At 47.9% G+C, this 17,236-nt stretch overlaps 1 protein-coding gene and 1 long non-coding RNA gene across 2 annotated transcripts in view; one reads left to right on the top strand and one right to left on the bottom strand.

Moving 5' to 3' along the window:
- Positions 1–965: 965 nt before the first annotated feature.
- GRIN2A (glutamate ionotropic receptor NMDA type subunit 2A) overlaps positions 966–17,236 on the bottom strand; it is a 373,199-nt gene continuing 356,928 nt past the window's right edge. Inside the window, exons 13-14 of the mRNA XM_043560552.1 lie at positions 11,585–11,823; positions 966–5,119 (exon numbers count right to left, since the gene is read on the bottom strand). Coding sequence (XP_043416487.1) covers positions 3,320–5,119; positions 11,585–11,823 — 2,039 coding nt within the window. The 3' untranslated portion in view covers positions 966–3,319. The remainder of the gene's footprint in view (positions 5,120–11,584; positions 11,824–17,236) is intronic.
- Positions 15,606–16,679, top strand: LOC122471680. The gene is made up of 2 exons (XR_006294237.1): positions 15,606–15,925; positions 16,360–16,679. It is a non-coding gene; the product is annotated as an uncharacterized LOC122471680 (long non-coding RNA).

Here is a 17,236-nt window from a genome sequence, read left to right as displayed (position 1 = left end):
CAGAAGAGTGGGGAGATCATAATCCCGCACCTCTCAAGGAAGCCTCACTGGCAGAAACACAGACGCATGAGGAACCTGTCTTCTCAGTGAAGCCAGAAGTGGCCTAAGACTGTAAGGACAGTGAGGACTATTTTTGAGAAACTCAAAGGTTTCCAGGGTAGAATTCATGCCCTAGAAGGCCCTCTTCTTACACAGACTGTTTTAAGCTGGGCCTGTGTATACTATTACCGATCAACAGAAACGTATGTATCTGCATTCAGAAGTAAGAGCCAGATCCCTCTCAAGTAGAGAAGGCCAGTTAGGGTGGCCAAAGTACCCTTATGGATGCCAGCTGTGACTTGAGTCAGGTGAAACTCAGGCACAAATTTGGGTTCAGAGATTCTGGCTCTTTGAGGTCTAAGATCTCAAGCTGGAATGTCAGCGGAACCGTCTGTGATGGGTCCAGAGTCAAGGGCTTCCTATTTATGCCTTGATAGGCTTCTGCAAAGAACAGAACTGACTTGATTACTTTGGAATCGCTCCGCGTCATTATCTTTCTCTTGGCAATTGCCCATCTGATTCGATGGTCAATTTTCTGATGTTTGCAATCATCACCGTTGAGAGTCAACGAATTTGGAAAAGAGGGAAATTATACATTCATTATATATAGCATTCCAATCCTCATTGTTTATTTTGTTTAAAAAAACCACTTTGGGTATTAAAGGAAGCACGTGTTTTTTTTTTTCAGTATGTTACTGTTGGTTCTTCCAAAAGCCCCATCTTTAGTTTCTTTACCTAGATAAACATGGGGTTAACAGCAGAAATTATGCTGTTGTTAGCAGGAGGGTTTTTGATCTATGGGACGTTATGAGTGTAAGTCACCTTCTCCCTGGAGGTCTTTGTCACAGTTGGCAGCCCCCTTGGGTTTTGAGGACACGGGAAAGAAGACAGAAAGTGTTGATGACACAACACTGCCGTGTGTGCTGGGGAGACTTTGTAATTCATTTCGTGTCATGACACGCCAGTCTTGTGAGGGAAGGAGGTGATCCTGGCTGGGGGGAATGTAGGTCTGGAAAGCAATGGGAGGGCAGAGGCAGAAAGTTCTAAAAGACAATACAGTCAGGGCTGTGCCTAAGACCGGAAATGGATATGGGGCTCTTGCAGTCTAGGCTTCTCCACTGTTGGCTCTTGGGCAGCAGAAGCATACCATCTGAGAAAGAAAATACAATGTTTGAATACGTTTGTTCTCAGTGCCTAGCCAGCCTCTTGGGCCTCTCAACTGCAAAGGTGAAGAGAGGACTTTTGGCCCCTCTGCCTCCCCACCGATGACCCTGAGACTTACTGCGACCACTTCTCATTACTGCTGGGTGCACTGGCCCAACGATGGAGCTATTCAATGAATCCTGAAGCTCTGAAAGAATCGTTCCTGGCCCCGCCCCCTGGCAGGAAAACCCTGCCTACAAGACAGAACGTGCCATGTGTAAAAGAAACAGGGTAGCTACCCCTCGGTCTCCTTCTCTGAGAACCCAAAGCAAAATGCGGGAGGAAACCAGGAGACTGTCAGGTTCATCTTAGCTTAGGGTTTCCACAGTATCTTGTCAAGCAGACTCAGCTACTCTACAGAACCTGAGGCCTAGTCATCCCAGAAATCTCAGGGGCGATAATGAATGTAAAATAACCTAAATCAGAACTATATAAAATGTGCAACTAACATTGTTTGTGGGGGTTATAATATTTAGTTTTTAAACTAGGAAATTCTGATAGTGTCAGAACATAACAACTACCTTTTTGAGGGGGGGCACTTGGTGTGAGCGAGGCACTGTGCCAAGAGCTTCTGATGCTGAAGCTTCCCCTTCTCCCCGCACTGTTTTTTAAAGGCGTATCATATCACACACGCACAGATCTGAGTAAAGCAAGAAACGGACAACGGGGGTGGCTTGGAAATGACAAATGCTCTGGGAAGTTTGTCATAGATCTCTGTTGGTGCTGGTGAAGCACTGGGCCTCCAATCGAGCGAGTATTTCAGAAGAGAGTAATCGTGTTTGCCACTAAAGTTTATCCACGATTTTGGAGGATGCTCAGGGTCGATGCATGAGGGTCTCTCATGTTTTGAAGGCTTTTGATCTGAGGAGGTTGGGGTGGGAATGAGTGTCCAACTGAATTTCATGAGGTTAAGGACAATTAACCTAAAAGCGTGCCAGCCTTCAGTGGACAGACGGCATCGTACTTTTTACAGATCACGGTACACACGTGGCTGCTGGCATATGCCACGATGTTGAAAACCCTGGGAACAGTGACACACACTTGGACTCCACCATAGCTGTTCGGGGACTGAACGAGTGATGGTCACTCTAGGAGGTAAGGGGTAACAGATACTATACAACCCTGAGTCGTCACCAGAAGGGGGGGAAACACAGACTTACGTACATAGGAATCTTCGGGATAAACTACAACAGCCTCTGTGTCCAGAGACAGAAGATCCACAGATTAGGTGTCGGAGACATACACGTATCGGTTTGTGCAGCTCTGAACAAGACCATCGAAGCCAAGGGTGAGAGAGTGTCTGTGAAACACACAAGTTGACATCCAGAGAGATTCTCGTCGTCCTCCGCCTGAGGGCCCTCCTGGCCTTTTCCTCCAGATGAGTCTTGGAAACAGACTCTAGTGAAGGTAGCATGGTTACTATGAACATGGGAATTTGCGATTCTTTGTGTGTGTGGTGGTGGTGGTGGGGGGAGCCTGGGGTTGGTGCTGGGGTCGGGCCAGGGCAGTGACGGGAGGCATGACACTAAAGCTGAGACGGGTACAAAGCCAAACTTCCTCATCTCTTGCACGTCCATCTCGCTGCGGTGCAGACGTGTTCGTAACTGCTGTGTCTGTGTCGGGTTTACATGCGTACCATATTGCTTATTCTGGATGAGGGAGACCGTTAGGCATTTCTGATGAGGAAATTACATGGTGGACTGGTCCTCGTGGACTTTGGAATATAGAAAATCATAACATCACCACTGGCCTCCGACGCATCGTTATTGCCAACATCCCTAGAGGGCGTGTCCCGGAGACCTGCCCTATTATTTATTATTTATTTGCTTTTTTTTTTTTTTTTTTTTTTGGTTAAGGACTCACCTATCTGGTATCTGCTATGCTCAGCACACGCCTCACAAGATTCCTTGAGGGGAAGACTATGTATGGCGTGGAGCCAGGTGCAAAAGAACCAACAAAAAAAATACCTTCCTAAATCCCCTTCTCTTTGCAGGCACCATCGGACATCCGACATTTACCCTCCAGAACGTTGGCCGTTACGTATGTTTCCCTATAGATAAAACATTAATGGAAGGTTCTAAACATCAGATTCGATACTAGGCATTTTCTTGTACACACGTCTACTGCTGCAGGAATTCAAAACCCTGGGGGTAGAGTACATATTGTTCTTATTTGCAGCATAAGGCCTAACATGCTCTGAGATATACACGTCGTCGTGGCCTCTACTGTCCCTGGAACAGTACGACGCTGTGGACCTCAAGGACGATCGAAGGTAGCTGTCATTCACGGCCTGGGATGGCAGCGAGTGTTTGTAAGGGTCCGAGGGGCATCTCCCAATGACTAAGCGTCGCTCGTCCCCATGGCAGCGGAGGAAAGGGTTCTCGGAGGTGTGGTCCGGCAAGAGAGACTTGCTCCGTTTGCTGTCCTGCAGACCCTGGGGTAAGAGGGAGCTTTTGTTCCCCAAGAGTTTGCTTGAGGGCACGCTACAGAGACTCCCATACAGGTTTCCCTCCAGAAGCCGTTCCCGGTCCTTGAGGCTTATGCTCCTGGAGGGCCTGCTAAGGTCTGTCTCCCGAGGTTTGTCGAGAATGTTGTCGTAGGAGTGCTGACGGCTGATCCTGAGTTTGTTCTTCTGGAACTGGAGGGTGCTGTTCTGTGCCCAGTCCTGCTGGTAGACCTCCTCCTGGGCGGCCGGGCTCCCTGTCTCCTGGAGCATCTGGTCTTCGTCGATGTCGTACAGGTTCCCCATCCGCAGGCAGGCGTCGCACTTGAATGGGGACCTCACGGTGAAGTGGCCTGAGTAGGTGGGCAGGTTGGAAAGGCAGCTCCTGCAGTGGGTGGAGTTCTGTCGGTACCGCTCGCTGCCCTCGCTGTGAGGGGGACTCTTGTCTTTCAGGGTGAAGTGCTTGGAGTAGAACTTATACTTGTCATTGTTGGGGGGTCCGTCTTCATTGTGCAGGGGGTTCCTGGTGGCTGGCAGCGCGGGGTCCCCCTTGCGGAAGTTCTCGTCGTGGTCTGGGTAGGCGTCTGTAAACTCCACGTTCTCGGGAAGGGCCATGTTCTCAACGAACTGGGGAGGGTCTAAGTGGAAACTGGGCTCCTTCTCACCATCGATGGTGTAGATCTTGTCCCTGGGGGAGCTCGCTTTGGTTTTCAGGTAGGAGCGCTCGACCTCACTGCAGTCCTTGGGGTATTTGGAGGCTGCTGACCTTTTGAAGTTGTCCTTGGTCTTGTGGTTCTTGTTGTTGTCAGGCTCTCTGTGGCACGTGGCCCGACTCGAAGTTTCCGAGATGTCCGAATGGGCCACCTCTTCTGGAAGGTATCTAGGACTCTTTAGGGAGTGGGTCCTGTTCTCCACTGCTCCCTCGTCCCTCTGGGAGACAGGGTTCTGGCTCAGGGAGTCTTGGCGCAGTGATTCCATGGATTTCTTCCAAAGCTGCCGGGGCCTGGAGTTGGCTTTGGATTCTGTGCTCACGGCCACCTCCACCGTGTTGGGGTTGGACTCATTGAGCGTGAGAGGGTGCTGTCCCTGGAACACATAGTTATTGAGGCTGTCCTTGTGCCTATTGGCCACGAATGTTTGCAGTTCGTTCATGTTGTCCCCAAAAATGGTGTCTTTCCCCTGAAAGGACCTGTTGTCTGAATAGACCAAATTTCCCTTATCTGAAACCATGTCCATGATGAGGGAACCTCTTTGGATGAAGTCTCCAGCCCTTTTGGGGGAATCCATTCTTGAGGAGTTCATGTTGGACATGTCGGAGATGTTTTTGGCTGACCGAAGGAGTTTTAACATGTTGCTCTGGGATCCGGTCAGGTTGAAATCTGGAGACTTCTTCTTCTCTTCGATGTGCACTCCATGAATGCAGCTGTAAATGCCCTGTGGGAAAGAACAAGAGACATCATCAGTGGCAGCAGGGACAGAAAAACACTGCACACCCAGGCTTTACCTGCGAAGGTGAGATGTGTCCTTCTGGGAGGAGCCTTGGAGAGATGGCGAAATCCAATCTGAATCCTGGTACTGTTTCTTAAATGTACCAGACCAGTGGCAAAGTGCCCGGCTTCTCTGGTCTCCCTGGCTCAAGATGATCTGACACTTTTGCCTGTGACACTCATATACAGAGTTTGAGAGAAGGTATCGACTAACGGTCACGTAACCATACAGGTCTCAGTGCCTCCACGGTGGAACCTGGGGTACTGGATTGATATGTGGGTTGCTAACTCATCTTTCCCCATGGTTTCTCAGGATCATCTTTGGAGTGTGGATACCAGGGTCAGTTATTAAACTGGCACGGGGCCCCTGGGTTGCTCAGTCGGTTGGGTGTCTGACTTCGCCTCAGGTCATGATATCACGGTTCGTGGGTTCGAGCCCCACGTTAGACTCTGTGGTGATGGCTCAGAGCCTGGAGCCTGCTTCGGATTCTGTGTGTCCTTCTCTCTCTGCTCCTTTCCTACTCTCTCACTCACACACACACACACACACACACACACACACACACACACACACTCACTCACTCTCTCTCTCTCTCTCTCTCTCAAAAATGAATTAAAAAGCATTAAAAAATAGAATAAACTGGCATAAAAGGACCACCCATTATTAATTCTTCAGGGGAGCTGCCCCAGCAACACACTGAAGCTGTCAGTCAAGGCATGAGACCCAAGCAGGTCAACCAGAAAACCCTTTGTGGTCACTCTAAGGGTGGACATCAAATCCATGGGTGATCAATCACACATTTTGGGGAAGGATAGATACAGAAGCTGGAATAAAAGGAGCAGACACGGGGAAGTAGTCTTGTCACCATGTGGGGATGTTAGCCTGAGAGTGAAGCCATCATAGGAGGGAGCACGGTATAGGGGATGGAGAGACAGGACATGGTTGGAACCCCTGGGGCTGCCACTTGGGACTTTTTGCTTATGCCGGTTAATATATTCCGTGTGTGTGTGTGTGTGTGTGTGTGTGTGTGTGTGTGTGAAAGAGAGAGAGACAGAGTGTTTCTGTGCATCTCTGTGCCGTGTGTGGTTCCTGCTTACCTACTGCCAGGAGGCAGGGTCTCCAGTGTGCGCTCCTGTGGCTGCTGGGTGATGGGATCACCCAAATGCACTGTGCAGTTCACAGCACGGTGCTTCTGAACCTGGCCTGTGAACCCACACCTCCCACCCAACTCAGTAACATGGGAATCTTACACCCTGACCCAGCGAGATTCGGCTTGTGTGGGTGAAAACTGGTGTATCTCCTGTATGTTTGGATCAACCCAGATCTGTGCCTTGATTTCATTTTGTCAGTATTACAAAAAAATAGGAGTTAATTTTTGTCGTTTTCTACAGGCGCCTAGCTGGCTCAGTCGGTAGAGTACGTGACTCTTGGTATCAGGGTCGTGAGTTCAAGCCCCACATTGGGTATGGAGCCTACTTAAAAAAATTTTTTTTTCTAAATCTGTAATTTTGTTCTAATGAGCTCCCCCCACACTGCTAGAGATTTTAAGAACTTCTGTCCTCCCCTTCCCTGACAGAGCAATATGTTAAAACCAGCTGAGATGGGCTGGCTGGCTGTTTGAGGGGGGCCCACAGAGGTGGTCAGGGGGCTGAGTTATGTTTCAGGAGCAGGAGGATGGCTGCTGACTGCTTTCGCTCTTCCCCAGTTTGCCCTAGGACTCACAGGATACTGGGAAGGCACTTCCAGCTGCTGGGGTGCAGGGGGAAGCCTCAGAAAGGAGGCCACGTGACGGACCCAGCCCATACCCCAGGCTTGGGTGCTAGTGTTCTCCCACTCAGTTGACCCACCTTCTTGATGGGCTGCTGAGGAGGAGGGGGTGCATATCAGAGACACATGGAAAGAGCCGGAGCCTGGAACCCACTGGAAGTGAGTCCCAGCTCCACCTGTTAGTAGCTCTGTGACCTTGGATAAGCTTCTGCAGCCTAAAAAAAATGTGTTTTAATATTTATTTTTGAGGGGTGGGGAGGGACACAGGGAGAGAGGGAGACAAGAGAATCCCAAGCAGAGCCCGACGCGGGGCTTGAACCCATGAGCTGTGAGATCATGACCTGAGCCAAAGGCGAAGGGTCAACTGACCGGGTGCCCACCTTTTCTGTCACTGTTTACTCCCTCACACACTAGCACGAGACCCCACTGCACACTTTCCCACGGCTGCAAGAAGACGCATGCTACCCTTTACTACCGAAGGTTCGTTCTCCTCGGACAGCAGCCCAAACCCTCCCTCGGCCCCGCCATGGCTCTCCTCAAGGGCCCCTGACCCCTCAGAACACTCCTGATGGGGCATGCACCCTACTGCCCTCTGTGGTTCCCTGGAGTCTGGGCTTGACCCCTGATCTTCCAAGGCCTACACTTTGTGTCTCCCCAACAAATTCACATAATGAGATCCTGACTCTAAAAGTTGATGGTGTTAAGAGGTGGGGCCTTTGGGAGGGGGTTAGGTCATAATGGTGGGGCGCTGGCCAGGCAGATGACTGCCCTCGTAAGAGAGGCCCCACATTGCCCACAGCCCTTCCACGTCATGAGGACACAAGGAGAAGCCTTATGACCCAGAAAGGGACTCTCACTTGACCATGCTGCACCCTGATTTCACACTCCCAGCCTCTAGAACCATAAGAAGTAGGTGTCTGTTGTTCACAAGCCACCCAGTGTGTGGTGTTTGGTGATAGCGGCCCTGGCAGACTGAGGCAGTATCTACTTCTGCTCTCTTGGTCCTGACTGTGGGGGAGCCAGAAGCCCGTCACTGTCCCCAGGATCCCCTCCAAGGAGCCCATGGGACAGGCTGCCACAGTCTCAATCCCGTGGTCTCTGTCTTTGCTATGTCTCCAATTCCTCATGGCCGAAAACCGAGGTGGGTTCTTTTTGCTGGTGACAGTGACTATTTACTTCTAGGGGAGAGGGAGAACATTTTGGAGAGAAAAATTAAGAGCCTCCTGCAGACTACAGGGCACACTTATTTTTTAACCTGGAAAAGCCAAAGGCCCCAGCTGTGGGAGAAACTGGGTTCTCATGTGAAGTGAACAACTTCTTCAAGCTCTGGTCTGCCCCCTTGGCAGGCCAGGAGTGCCCATATGTCCAGTCTGTATTTTGCTGCACTATTCAGGAGCTTCCTGAGGGACATCGAGCCCATGGGGATAGCTGCATGTGTCTGCTGCATGGCAACAGCTGGGTCCACAGGCTGGATGTTGAAGGTGCTACCAGAACTGGTGAGTGGAGACCCCTGGCTGCTGTGCAGGAAAACACCTGCCTCGGGTGCAGGCACATTTCAGAGCATCCTAGATCCACGTCCCTACATTCAGAAATGGGCGGAAGCATGCGACCCAGCCTGGTGCACAAGACAGTCTTCCTCTTTCCTGCCTTGTTCTGGCATGATAGGTGAAGCAGGAGACATAACGTGAGGCCGAAAGGGTCCTGTTCTGCCCTTCACGGCCTCAGTTTCTCCATATCCATAGGATGGGTGTGGTCATGTCACACACACACACACAGGTGCTGTCAGGATTAGAGATGACAGGGAGACGTCAGTCACCTGGCCCTTATTCACATGCTGGGCATGATTCGTTGTGGGGTTGTGATCTTGGCTTGGTAGGCAAGTGGCTTCTTGGCTTGGGGATTCCCCACTGCACGTTTGTTAAAGAAAATGTTTACATGCCTACAACGAGGGCGCTTCTGTTTCTGTGTGTATGGCCTGCTCGGTGTAAAGAATATACATGTAAGCTGGCATGTGTGTGAACGTGCCCATAAAACGAATTTAAGAGATGTGTGTTAGCCCTTGATCAGAAAGGAGGAACATTTTTCTTGAGCAATCTGAAAGCCCTGCTATGCGTGAAATTGGGTGCTGAGCTCATTCTGAGTTCCCTAACAAATGAGAGAGGCAGGAAAAGTATATTAAATATGAAATCCTTCTCTTCACACATATTAGGGCTGCACTTATTTAAAACATAGTATCTGGGGAGAAGGAGGGTCAGTGCTCAAGGAGCATTCCCCGCAGCCTTTGAGGACACAGGAATGCTGGTGGATGGGAGTCCCCAAGGGGCACAAAAGTCCTTGCAGTGCTCCTGTGAGGCACGGGGTCCTCTCTCCCCCAGGGAGGGGAGACTGAAGTTCAGATTCCAGCCTGTAAAGCTGATGATGCCTACTCCTGTGAGCCCCACTGCCCCCCAATCCTGCTCAAGATGCTTGCAAGGGAAGCGGGGGATTTAGTTCATGCCTCATAATGACAGTCCTCTCAACTGGCTGCCTTAATGGTATCTCAGAGGAAACGCTCTTCCAGATCCAAGCAGGATTTACAAGGAAATGCAACAGTGTGCATTTGCTCATGATAATCCCAGAGTCATTTGGGTATGGAAAGCCTTTAGTAATTGGTGGAGAGAATTAGCTTAAAGTTGGCATAATACCTAGCTAGATGCGTGCACATTGTTATTTTTAAGCAGTCTGTGTTTAGATGCCATCAAGTTAATTAGGAAATATGTATTTGCACAGAATGCAAGTTAAGAGTGCCACTGAACAGAAAAAAATAAATCTTCCTCACTAAGCTAATATGTGCCTTCTGAATCTCCAAAGTTCTTAAAATCACCAAATGCTAAGAAAACACAAATTCCTTTAAAAATGATTATTTAGTTTTCCCAATAACCATTAGCATGTAAAACCAGGTGTTTGTACCCAAGTGTTTTTCACCATGTTTCATGTCTTAATTCATTAAATTCTTTCAGAGTGAAAACATTCCCAGGTGAGTAAATGGGAGAAATAGGTAGATAAATAAATGGACCGGATGGATGGATGGATAGGTAAATGGGTGTAGGGATGGATGTACAGATGGATGAATGAAATGGGTAGATGGATAGATAAAACAGGTGGATGGATAGACGAGATGAATAGATGTATGGGTGAAATGGATGAGTGGATGGATGGATGGATGGATGGATGGGTGAATGGATAGATGGACGGATGAATGGATGAAATGAATGGATGTACGGGTGAAACGGATGGATGGATGGATGAACTAGGCAGATGGAGGGAGGAATGACTGATGGGCTGTGAGGTAAATAGATGTTATATTCTGTTAGAAGATGAGTGAATGATATGTACATATGATGTAAGTGATAAGATCATGTCAGTTGCATGCACATATGTGTCATGTAGTATGATCTGTATCAAATCTCTTGTGTTGCTTGTATTTGATGTTTGCTGCTTGTGTAGGAACCTGTGCTCTGGCTGGTACCACACCACCTTGGCTCAAGTCCCGGCTCCACCAAGGCTGGGCAGCCGTGGATGATCCTCTAACCTCATTCCCCATCTGTAATCTGGGATGAAGAACAGTTACACGCCTCACAGAAATGGCTTGTAGGTGAAATGAGATGAAGAGGATGAAGTCCATACAGGGTGCTTGGCACCTATCTGTGCTGCACAAATACCGGCATTTTCCATGATCGTTGCTATTACTGATGACCCATATGTGCTTTTTGATGGTAATATACACATGCCACATTGCGTAACAGGAGAGGGGTTTTCCTTGCATTGTGGGTGAGTTCGTTATAGCGTGTGTGTTTGCGGCTGTAGTTCATGCTGGGTTGGATGTGTATTTTGTTTTCTGTTTGACATGTGTGCCTTTCCTCGTGGCCCTTCTTGTCTTTGTTTCGTTGGAGGCTCTGTTGTAATGCAGACGCTCTTTGTGTTTTGTTAGATGTGTGGATGCAGAGCATGGCATGGGATGTACATTTGGTTTTGGCATATGTGTCCCGCTGGGATGTGTGCATAAACTGTAACATCCTGCACAGGAAGGGTAGTCGTGTCGTAAAGCACATCGGCTGCTAACGGTGGATGCCACAGACTGCTTCGTTTGGCCTACATGGTATTTTGGTGTTGTATAAAAATAAAAGGAATTAGTTACTAATATTTAAAGAGTGGAAAGGCTTCACATAAAATCAGATGACTACATTCTCTCTGACAACCTACAAGACCTGATAATATTGCCCTTGAGTTCCCATAAGACCATACTCAGCAGGACCTGAGGACTGCCCCCTCCGGGTGTGGTAGGCATTCTCAAGTGTTCCCTCACCTTGAACCCCAAGGACATTTGCTGCTTTTATCTCACTGGTGCTATTTTTCTCATGCCCAGCCTGCATTACCCATTTTCCTTCCTTCTCTGGCTTCCGCGGTCACCTGGGTTTGCTACCCCTGAGTTAGGAACACACAGAATCTGGATGCCTTTACGACAAGCCCACCAGGGGTTGGTGAGCGAGGGCAGGATGTGCAGACCGCCCCCCACCCAGGAGTCCAGAGTCCTCGATTCTCTGGGAGCCCCGCGCTCTTCTGGACCTGCCGCTGCATTGAGAATGAGCCGCTCGAGGTACTGACCCTGCTGATGGAGAACAGCAGCCCCGGCCGGTCGGAGCACACGCCCGTGAAACAGAAGCGCAGCTTCCAGTAGAAGAGGTGTTCCCAGATGAAGGTGATAAGGCTGAGGGCCATGGCAGCCGCCAGCATGTAGAACACGCCCGCCATGTTGTCGATGTCCAGCTGACTGCTCATCACCTCGTTCTTCTCATTGTGGCAGATCCCAGTGAGCCACAGTGTCTCCAGCTCCTCCATCTCGCCTGGACAGAGGACAAGAGCCACAGGCAGTGAGGAGCATGGCATGCACTCTGGTTCTGGACACACGCGGGTGACCCACAGCTGGACATGCAACCTGCAGGCAAGTTCCTGAGCACACCATGTCTGCGTGCACTCACTCGATGGGCGAAGCCAATAACGGTAACAATACCTACCTGGTCTCGTGAGGAGGGTGAAGTGAGATAATGGATAGTTACGTTCAGTCCGGGTCATGTTTTTGTTTTTGTTTTAATGTCATTGCGTTCTGCCCTTCCTGCTTTTCTCTACCTGTGTCTCTGATACCCACCCAAGCCTGGAATAGGGCCCTACCATGGAAAGGCTCATGTTCCGGGTACGACTTCATCACTTCCTAGCTCCTTCAGAACTACATCTCTTCTGTCTATAAAATGGATATAATAATAGTGCATACTTCCTAGACTTCTGGGGAGGACCAAATGAGCTGATGGGTGCAAATTTTCTAAAGGTAGTGCCCGGCTTATGGTAAGTGTTCATAAATAGTAGTGTTCACAGGATGGAAACGCCCAGCACCATGCCTGGCACACGGCAGTCCTCGAATATATGTTGCTTCTTTCATTTTCCTTTAGAACATCTGGGGCTATTCCAGGAAGTCACCCACCACCAGTGCACTTGGGGCAAAAAGCACGAATGGAAAAGAGGCTTCTCGATCAGCTCTGAATGGCTCCTTGCAAACTAAACACCTCGCCACTTGAGCAGGCAGCTAGAGAAGCAGGTGGAGTTTTCAATGGAAAAGAAAAAGTAGGCGTGCGTAGCATTATTTCATCTTTTATGTGCGTTTCATCCAATTGCCATTTAGGAGGAAATTCTCTGATCTAAACGTCTAGCAATTAAACTGTCTAGCAGTTCACGAAACTATGGCACTTACGCTACGATTCAGACTTTAAAAATTATCCTTCAAGGACAGTGAAAATCACAGAAGACGTATATAATGTTAAACGGAAAGTATGATTTTGGGGCATGTGTGTGTTATCGAAGATAGAATATGAAACAGGCAGAGAAAAGTAAATACTGCAAATGTTTCTTTGATTCCCTATTGAAGAGGTTAGCACAATTAATGCTTTCAAGTTGCTTTCTTTCTCACTCTTGAATGATTTGGCTGAACAGAGCTATCTAGGTGGATAATGATTTTTTTCTGGACCTTTTGAAGATGTTACTGAGTTTTCTTCTGATCTGGATTATAGTCGTTGAGAAGTCGGCGAGTAATCTAACTGTTGCTACCTTCTATCCACTCTGTGCTTTTTCTCTGACTGTTTTTGAGACTTTCATTTTGTCTTCGGTGTGGAATTGAAATGTGGATTTGCTTTAGGATTTTTTCTGCTCTGTGACCCAGTGGCGTTGTTTGACGTGTGACTTATAACTTTAATTCTGGAAAAATCTCACCCATCCTGACTTTGAATATCGACTCTCCCTCTCCCCCCCATTTTTAAAAACTTAATAGAATGTACTTTTTAGAGTAATTTTAGAGTTACAGAAAAATTGAGAAGTACAGTGGGTACAGCAAGTTCCCATACACTCCTTCTCTCCTCCTCCCCCCCCACCCTGCCTCAGTTTCCTCTATTAACATCTGGCACTGGGGTGGTAATTTTTTTTTAACAATTCATGAACAGGTATTGATACATTATTATTAATTAAATTCCACACTTCACATTACAGTTCACGCTTTGTGTTGTATGGTTTTGTGGGTTTTGCCCAATGCTTAATGCCATGTTATCTGCCATTACAGTATCGTATAGAATAGTTTCACTGCCCTAAAATTCCCGTGTGCCCCCGATTCACCTCTCCTCATGCCCCATCCCAACTCCTGACAAGCACTGATCTTTTAATGGTCTCTATAGTGTTGCCCTTTCCAGAACATCCCATAGTTGGAACCATAATGTACACAGTAGCCTTTTCAGACAGGTTTCTTTCACAGTAACAACATGCATATTTTTTATTTATATTTTTTTAATTAAAAAAAATTTTTAACGTTTATTTTTGAGAGAAAGAGAGCATGAGGGGGAGAGGGACCAAGAGAGAGGGAGACACAGAATTGGAAGCAGGCTCCAGGTTCTGAGCTGTCAGCACAGAGCCCGACATGGGGCTCGAACTCATGAACCATGAGATCATGACCTGAGCTGAAGTCGGACACTCAAACGACTGAGCCACCCAGGTGCCCCAACATGCATCTTTTTTAAATGTGGGCAGTCATCTGATTTATAAAAAGATGCAACAAAATTTAAAATGATACAAAATATCAATTTCAAAATGTCAAAAAGTGAGTGTATTTAACCATACTCAGCCCATAACAGAGCAAATGGGTAAGTGGAATAATTCAAGCTGGAGCATATTGCTATACGAACTGGCAGCAGTAAAAGTTGATAAATGAAGGCAGAGGAACTCTATTCAGAATTAGAACCGAGGGGCTTCGTCATCATCTGGGGTCTGTTCCATGTCGTACTTATGGCTAGAAATGCATATGATGGAAACTTCAGAGATCTTTTGGATCCTTCCTTTAAGCTCCTGGTCAGCAGCGGCTACAGTGCAGGGCTTGTGCTGAGAACAATATGCATTTAAGTTCCTCCACATCCTTCCATGGCTTGACAGCTTGCTTTTATTTGTGAATAATAAGCCATTGCATAGATGCACAGTTTGCTCATTCTCCTACTGAAGGATATTTCGGCTGCTTCCAAGTTGGGGCAATTAGGAATAATGCCGCCATAAATATCTGTGTGCAGGTTTTGTGTGGACGTATGTTTCCAGCTCATTTGGGTAAAGACCTAGGAGCACAATGGTAGGATTGTGTGGTAAGAAGATGTTTAGCCTCGTGGGCAACTGCCAAGCCCTCTTCCGAAGTGGCCGTGCCATTTCGTGTACCCTGTTGAGCTCCCGTCACTCCACATCCTCACCAGCATTTATCAGTGTTGTCAGTGTTTCGGGTTTTAGCCGTTCTAATAAGGTGCGTAGTGGCATCACATTGCTCTGAGCTGCAAGCCCCTAAGGACACGCGACAATTCTCTTTTCTTCTGATTGTGTTTTAAGTATTCTAAACCTTCTCATTCTGTTCTCTAGGTTATTCACTTTGCTTTAGTATTTTCCATTCCTTTATCACTCTGTCCTGTGGTTAGATGCTTCCCGCAGATCTATTTTCCAGCTCACTTATTCTTTCATTAGTAGTATTTAGCGTTATGCTCTCATTTAATCTATTCTAGTTCTTATATTCACCTGGCCATTTAAAAATTCTGCCCGTTCGTTTTTATCATAATGTCTCATTCTTCTGTTATGACTTAAAAAAAAATTTCTATATTTAATAATTTCAAACCCACCATCTTTCAGATTATTCTCTGCCTTGCCTCCTCCCCCCCAGTCCTTGTTGGGATTCACATATGTGTGGTTGCTGTGTGTGCTGACCTCATGGTGGATTTCTTCCTTGTGCTGTTTGTAACTTCTGAGTCTGAGCTAATACTCAGCAGAGGCTGTTTTCCCCCCTAAAGCATGGGGCCCCCAAGCACACTGGGCTATAGGAATGTTCCTACAGTGGGGTTGAGTTAGCTTCTTCTGTGGTTCCCAAGGTACTCCCAAGGTACCAGTTTCTGTATGGAAAAAAAAAATGTGACTGCCTTTGCCACGCCATTTAGTGTACATTTGGACCTCCATACTCATTTAGGTTTTTAAAAACTATTTATTTTGGGGGGCGGAGAGCACAAGCGGGGAAGGGGCAGAGAGAGGAGAACAGAGGATCCGAAGCAGACTCTGCAGTGACTGACAGCAGTGAGCCCACCGCGGGGCTCTAACCCACAAATCGTGAGATCATGACCTGAGCCGAAGTTGGACGCTTCACGCACTGACCCACCCAGGTGCCCAGATATTCATTTAGGTTTTAATTTCTCACTCAAGAGCTTCAACGCGATGGCAAGGCGACTTTTACTTCCTTCACTTTTACGGACAGCTTTTTCTAGTCTTTTCACAGATGCGCTGATTCACTGGAGAGGTCAGATTTATGCATCCACATACCTTGGATGTTAAAGCCACAGCCTCCACCCCTGCTGCCTAGGTCCCCTGAGGCCGCTGCACCTCAGCAGGAAAAGTGCCGTGAGAATACCCCATCCCCCTTGGTTTCCTTTCCCTTTGCCCTTTACTGTGCTTTGTGCAAGCGCGCATGTGCATATGCATGCGTGCCTACGTATGTGCAGATGTGCAAGCGCGGGCGTATGCGTGAGCACCCTGGAAGGGTGCGCATGCGCAGTTGTATGCGTGCGCATGCGCCTACTTCTAATCCTGCGCTGTGATGTGTTTGTAGCCCCAAGGGGGCTGCTGCTGATTTAGTCTCCGTTGTACCGCAACCATAGAGGCACGTATACCTTTTGGTATCAGGGCTACAAAAGCATTGCATTTTTGAGGGGAGACAACAGAAAACCTATCCCTTTGTAAGTTCATCACCTACAAGGAAGGGTGCTGGCTCACCAGTGGTGCAGGCTAAGTTATGGGAAGGGACATGTCAGTTTCAATTCCTTTCCTTCTGACAGCCTCCAGAGGTTTGCACATGATCACATTTGTCCCGGGATCCTGTGTATCATCATCTCATTGTCTAAGCCGACACCCCCACCTGCTCATCCAAACCCTTCTACGTTTTGGCTTCCTCTTCTCAAAAACACCAGTGCCGTCCCTTCGAAACTACTGCGTGCTGTTGACTCTCCTCTCCCTTTGGAGTTTGCGAGGACACAAAAGTGAGTCTTCTCACCATGTTTCCGTCCATGTTTTGTATGCCCAGAACAGGGTCAGTCTGGGTAAGGAAGAAACATCATTAGATTCCTTTCACGATGTAAATACAAAGACTGCCTTCTCACCAAACATCTCTCTCTGAATAAGTCACCTCGGTAAACCGGACCCGTGTCGCTAAAGGAGGGCAGACGCACATTTCTCAATCCCAATTACAGCCTGTTCCAATCATTTTGCAGTTACTCATTTCCTGCCTTGTGGCCGCCTACTAGTTCACTGAACTGTAGTTCAAATACTTTCTTATTTCGTTTTTAATTTACTCAAGTATATTGTAATCTCCTTGGGGGAGATCAGGGACCGTGTTTCATGATTTTGATATTTTTCATGGCCTGCAGCACACAGCAAGCACTGAATCCCTATTTTCTGTTTCTATTTCTTTCCTTGCATCCCGGGGCTTAAATTAGGCAGCACTGCAAACATGTTCAGATCTGCCGGGTGAGTTTTTCTGCCATATAAATAGAGGAAACACAGATCAAAAGGGAGCTTGCCGTGGGCTTGGGAGTAAGAGGCTGAGAAGTATGCATGTCCTCAGCTTGGGTGAAGCGGCGAGGGTCATTTTTCGAAGGAACAGCTCTAAGATGTCTTTCCACCGTCCGTTTCTTCCATTACAAAGAGGCCGCGATC

Source organism: Prionailurus bengalensis, chromosome E3 (genome assembly GCF_016509475.1).
Source record: "Prionailurus bengalensis isolate Pbe53 chromosome E3, Fcat_Pben_1.1_paternal_pri, whole genome shotgun sequence".
Classification (NCBI taxonomy): domain Eukaryota; kingdom Metazoa; phylum Chordata; class Mammalia; order Carnivora; family Felidae; genus Prionailurus; species Prionailurus bengalensis.
This window is presented reverse-complemented; position numbering and strand designations above follow the sequence as displayed.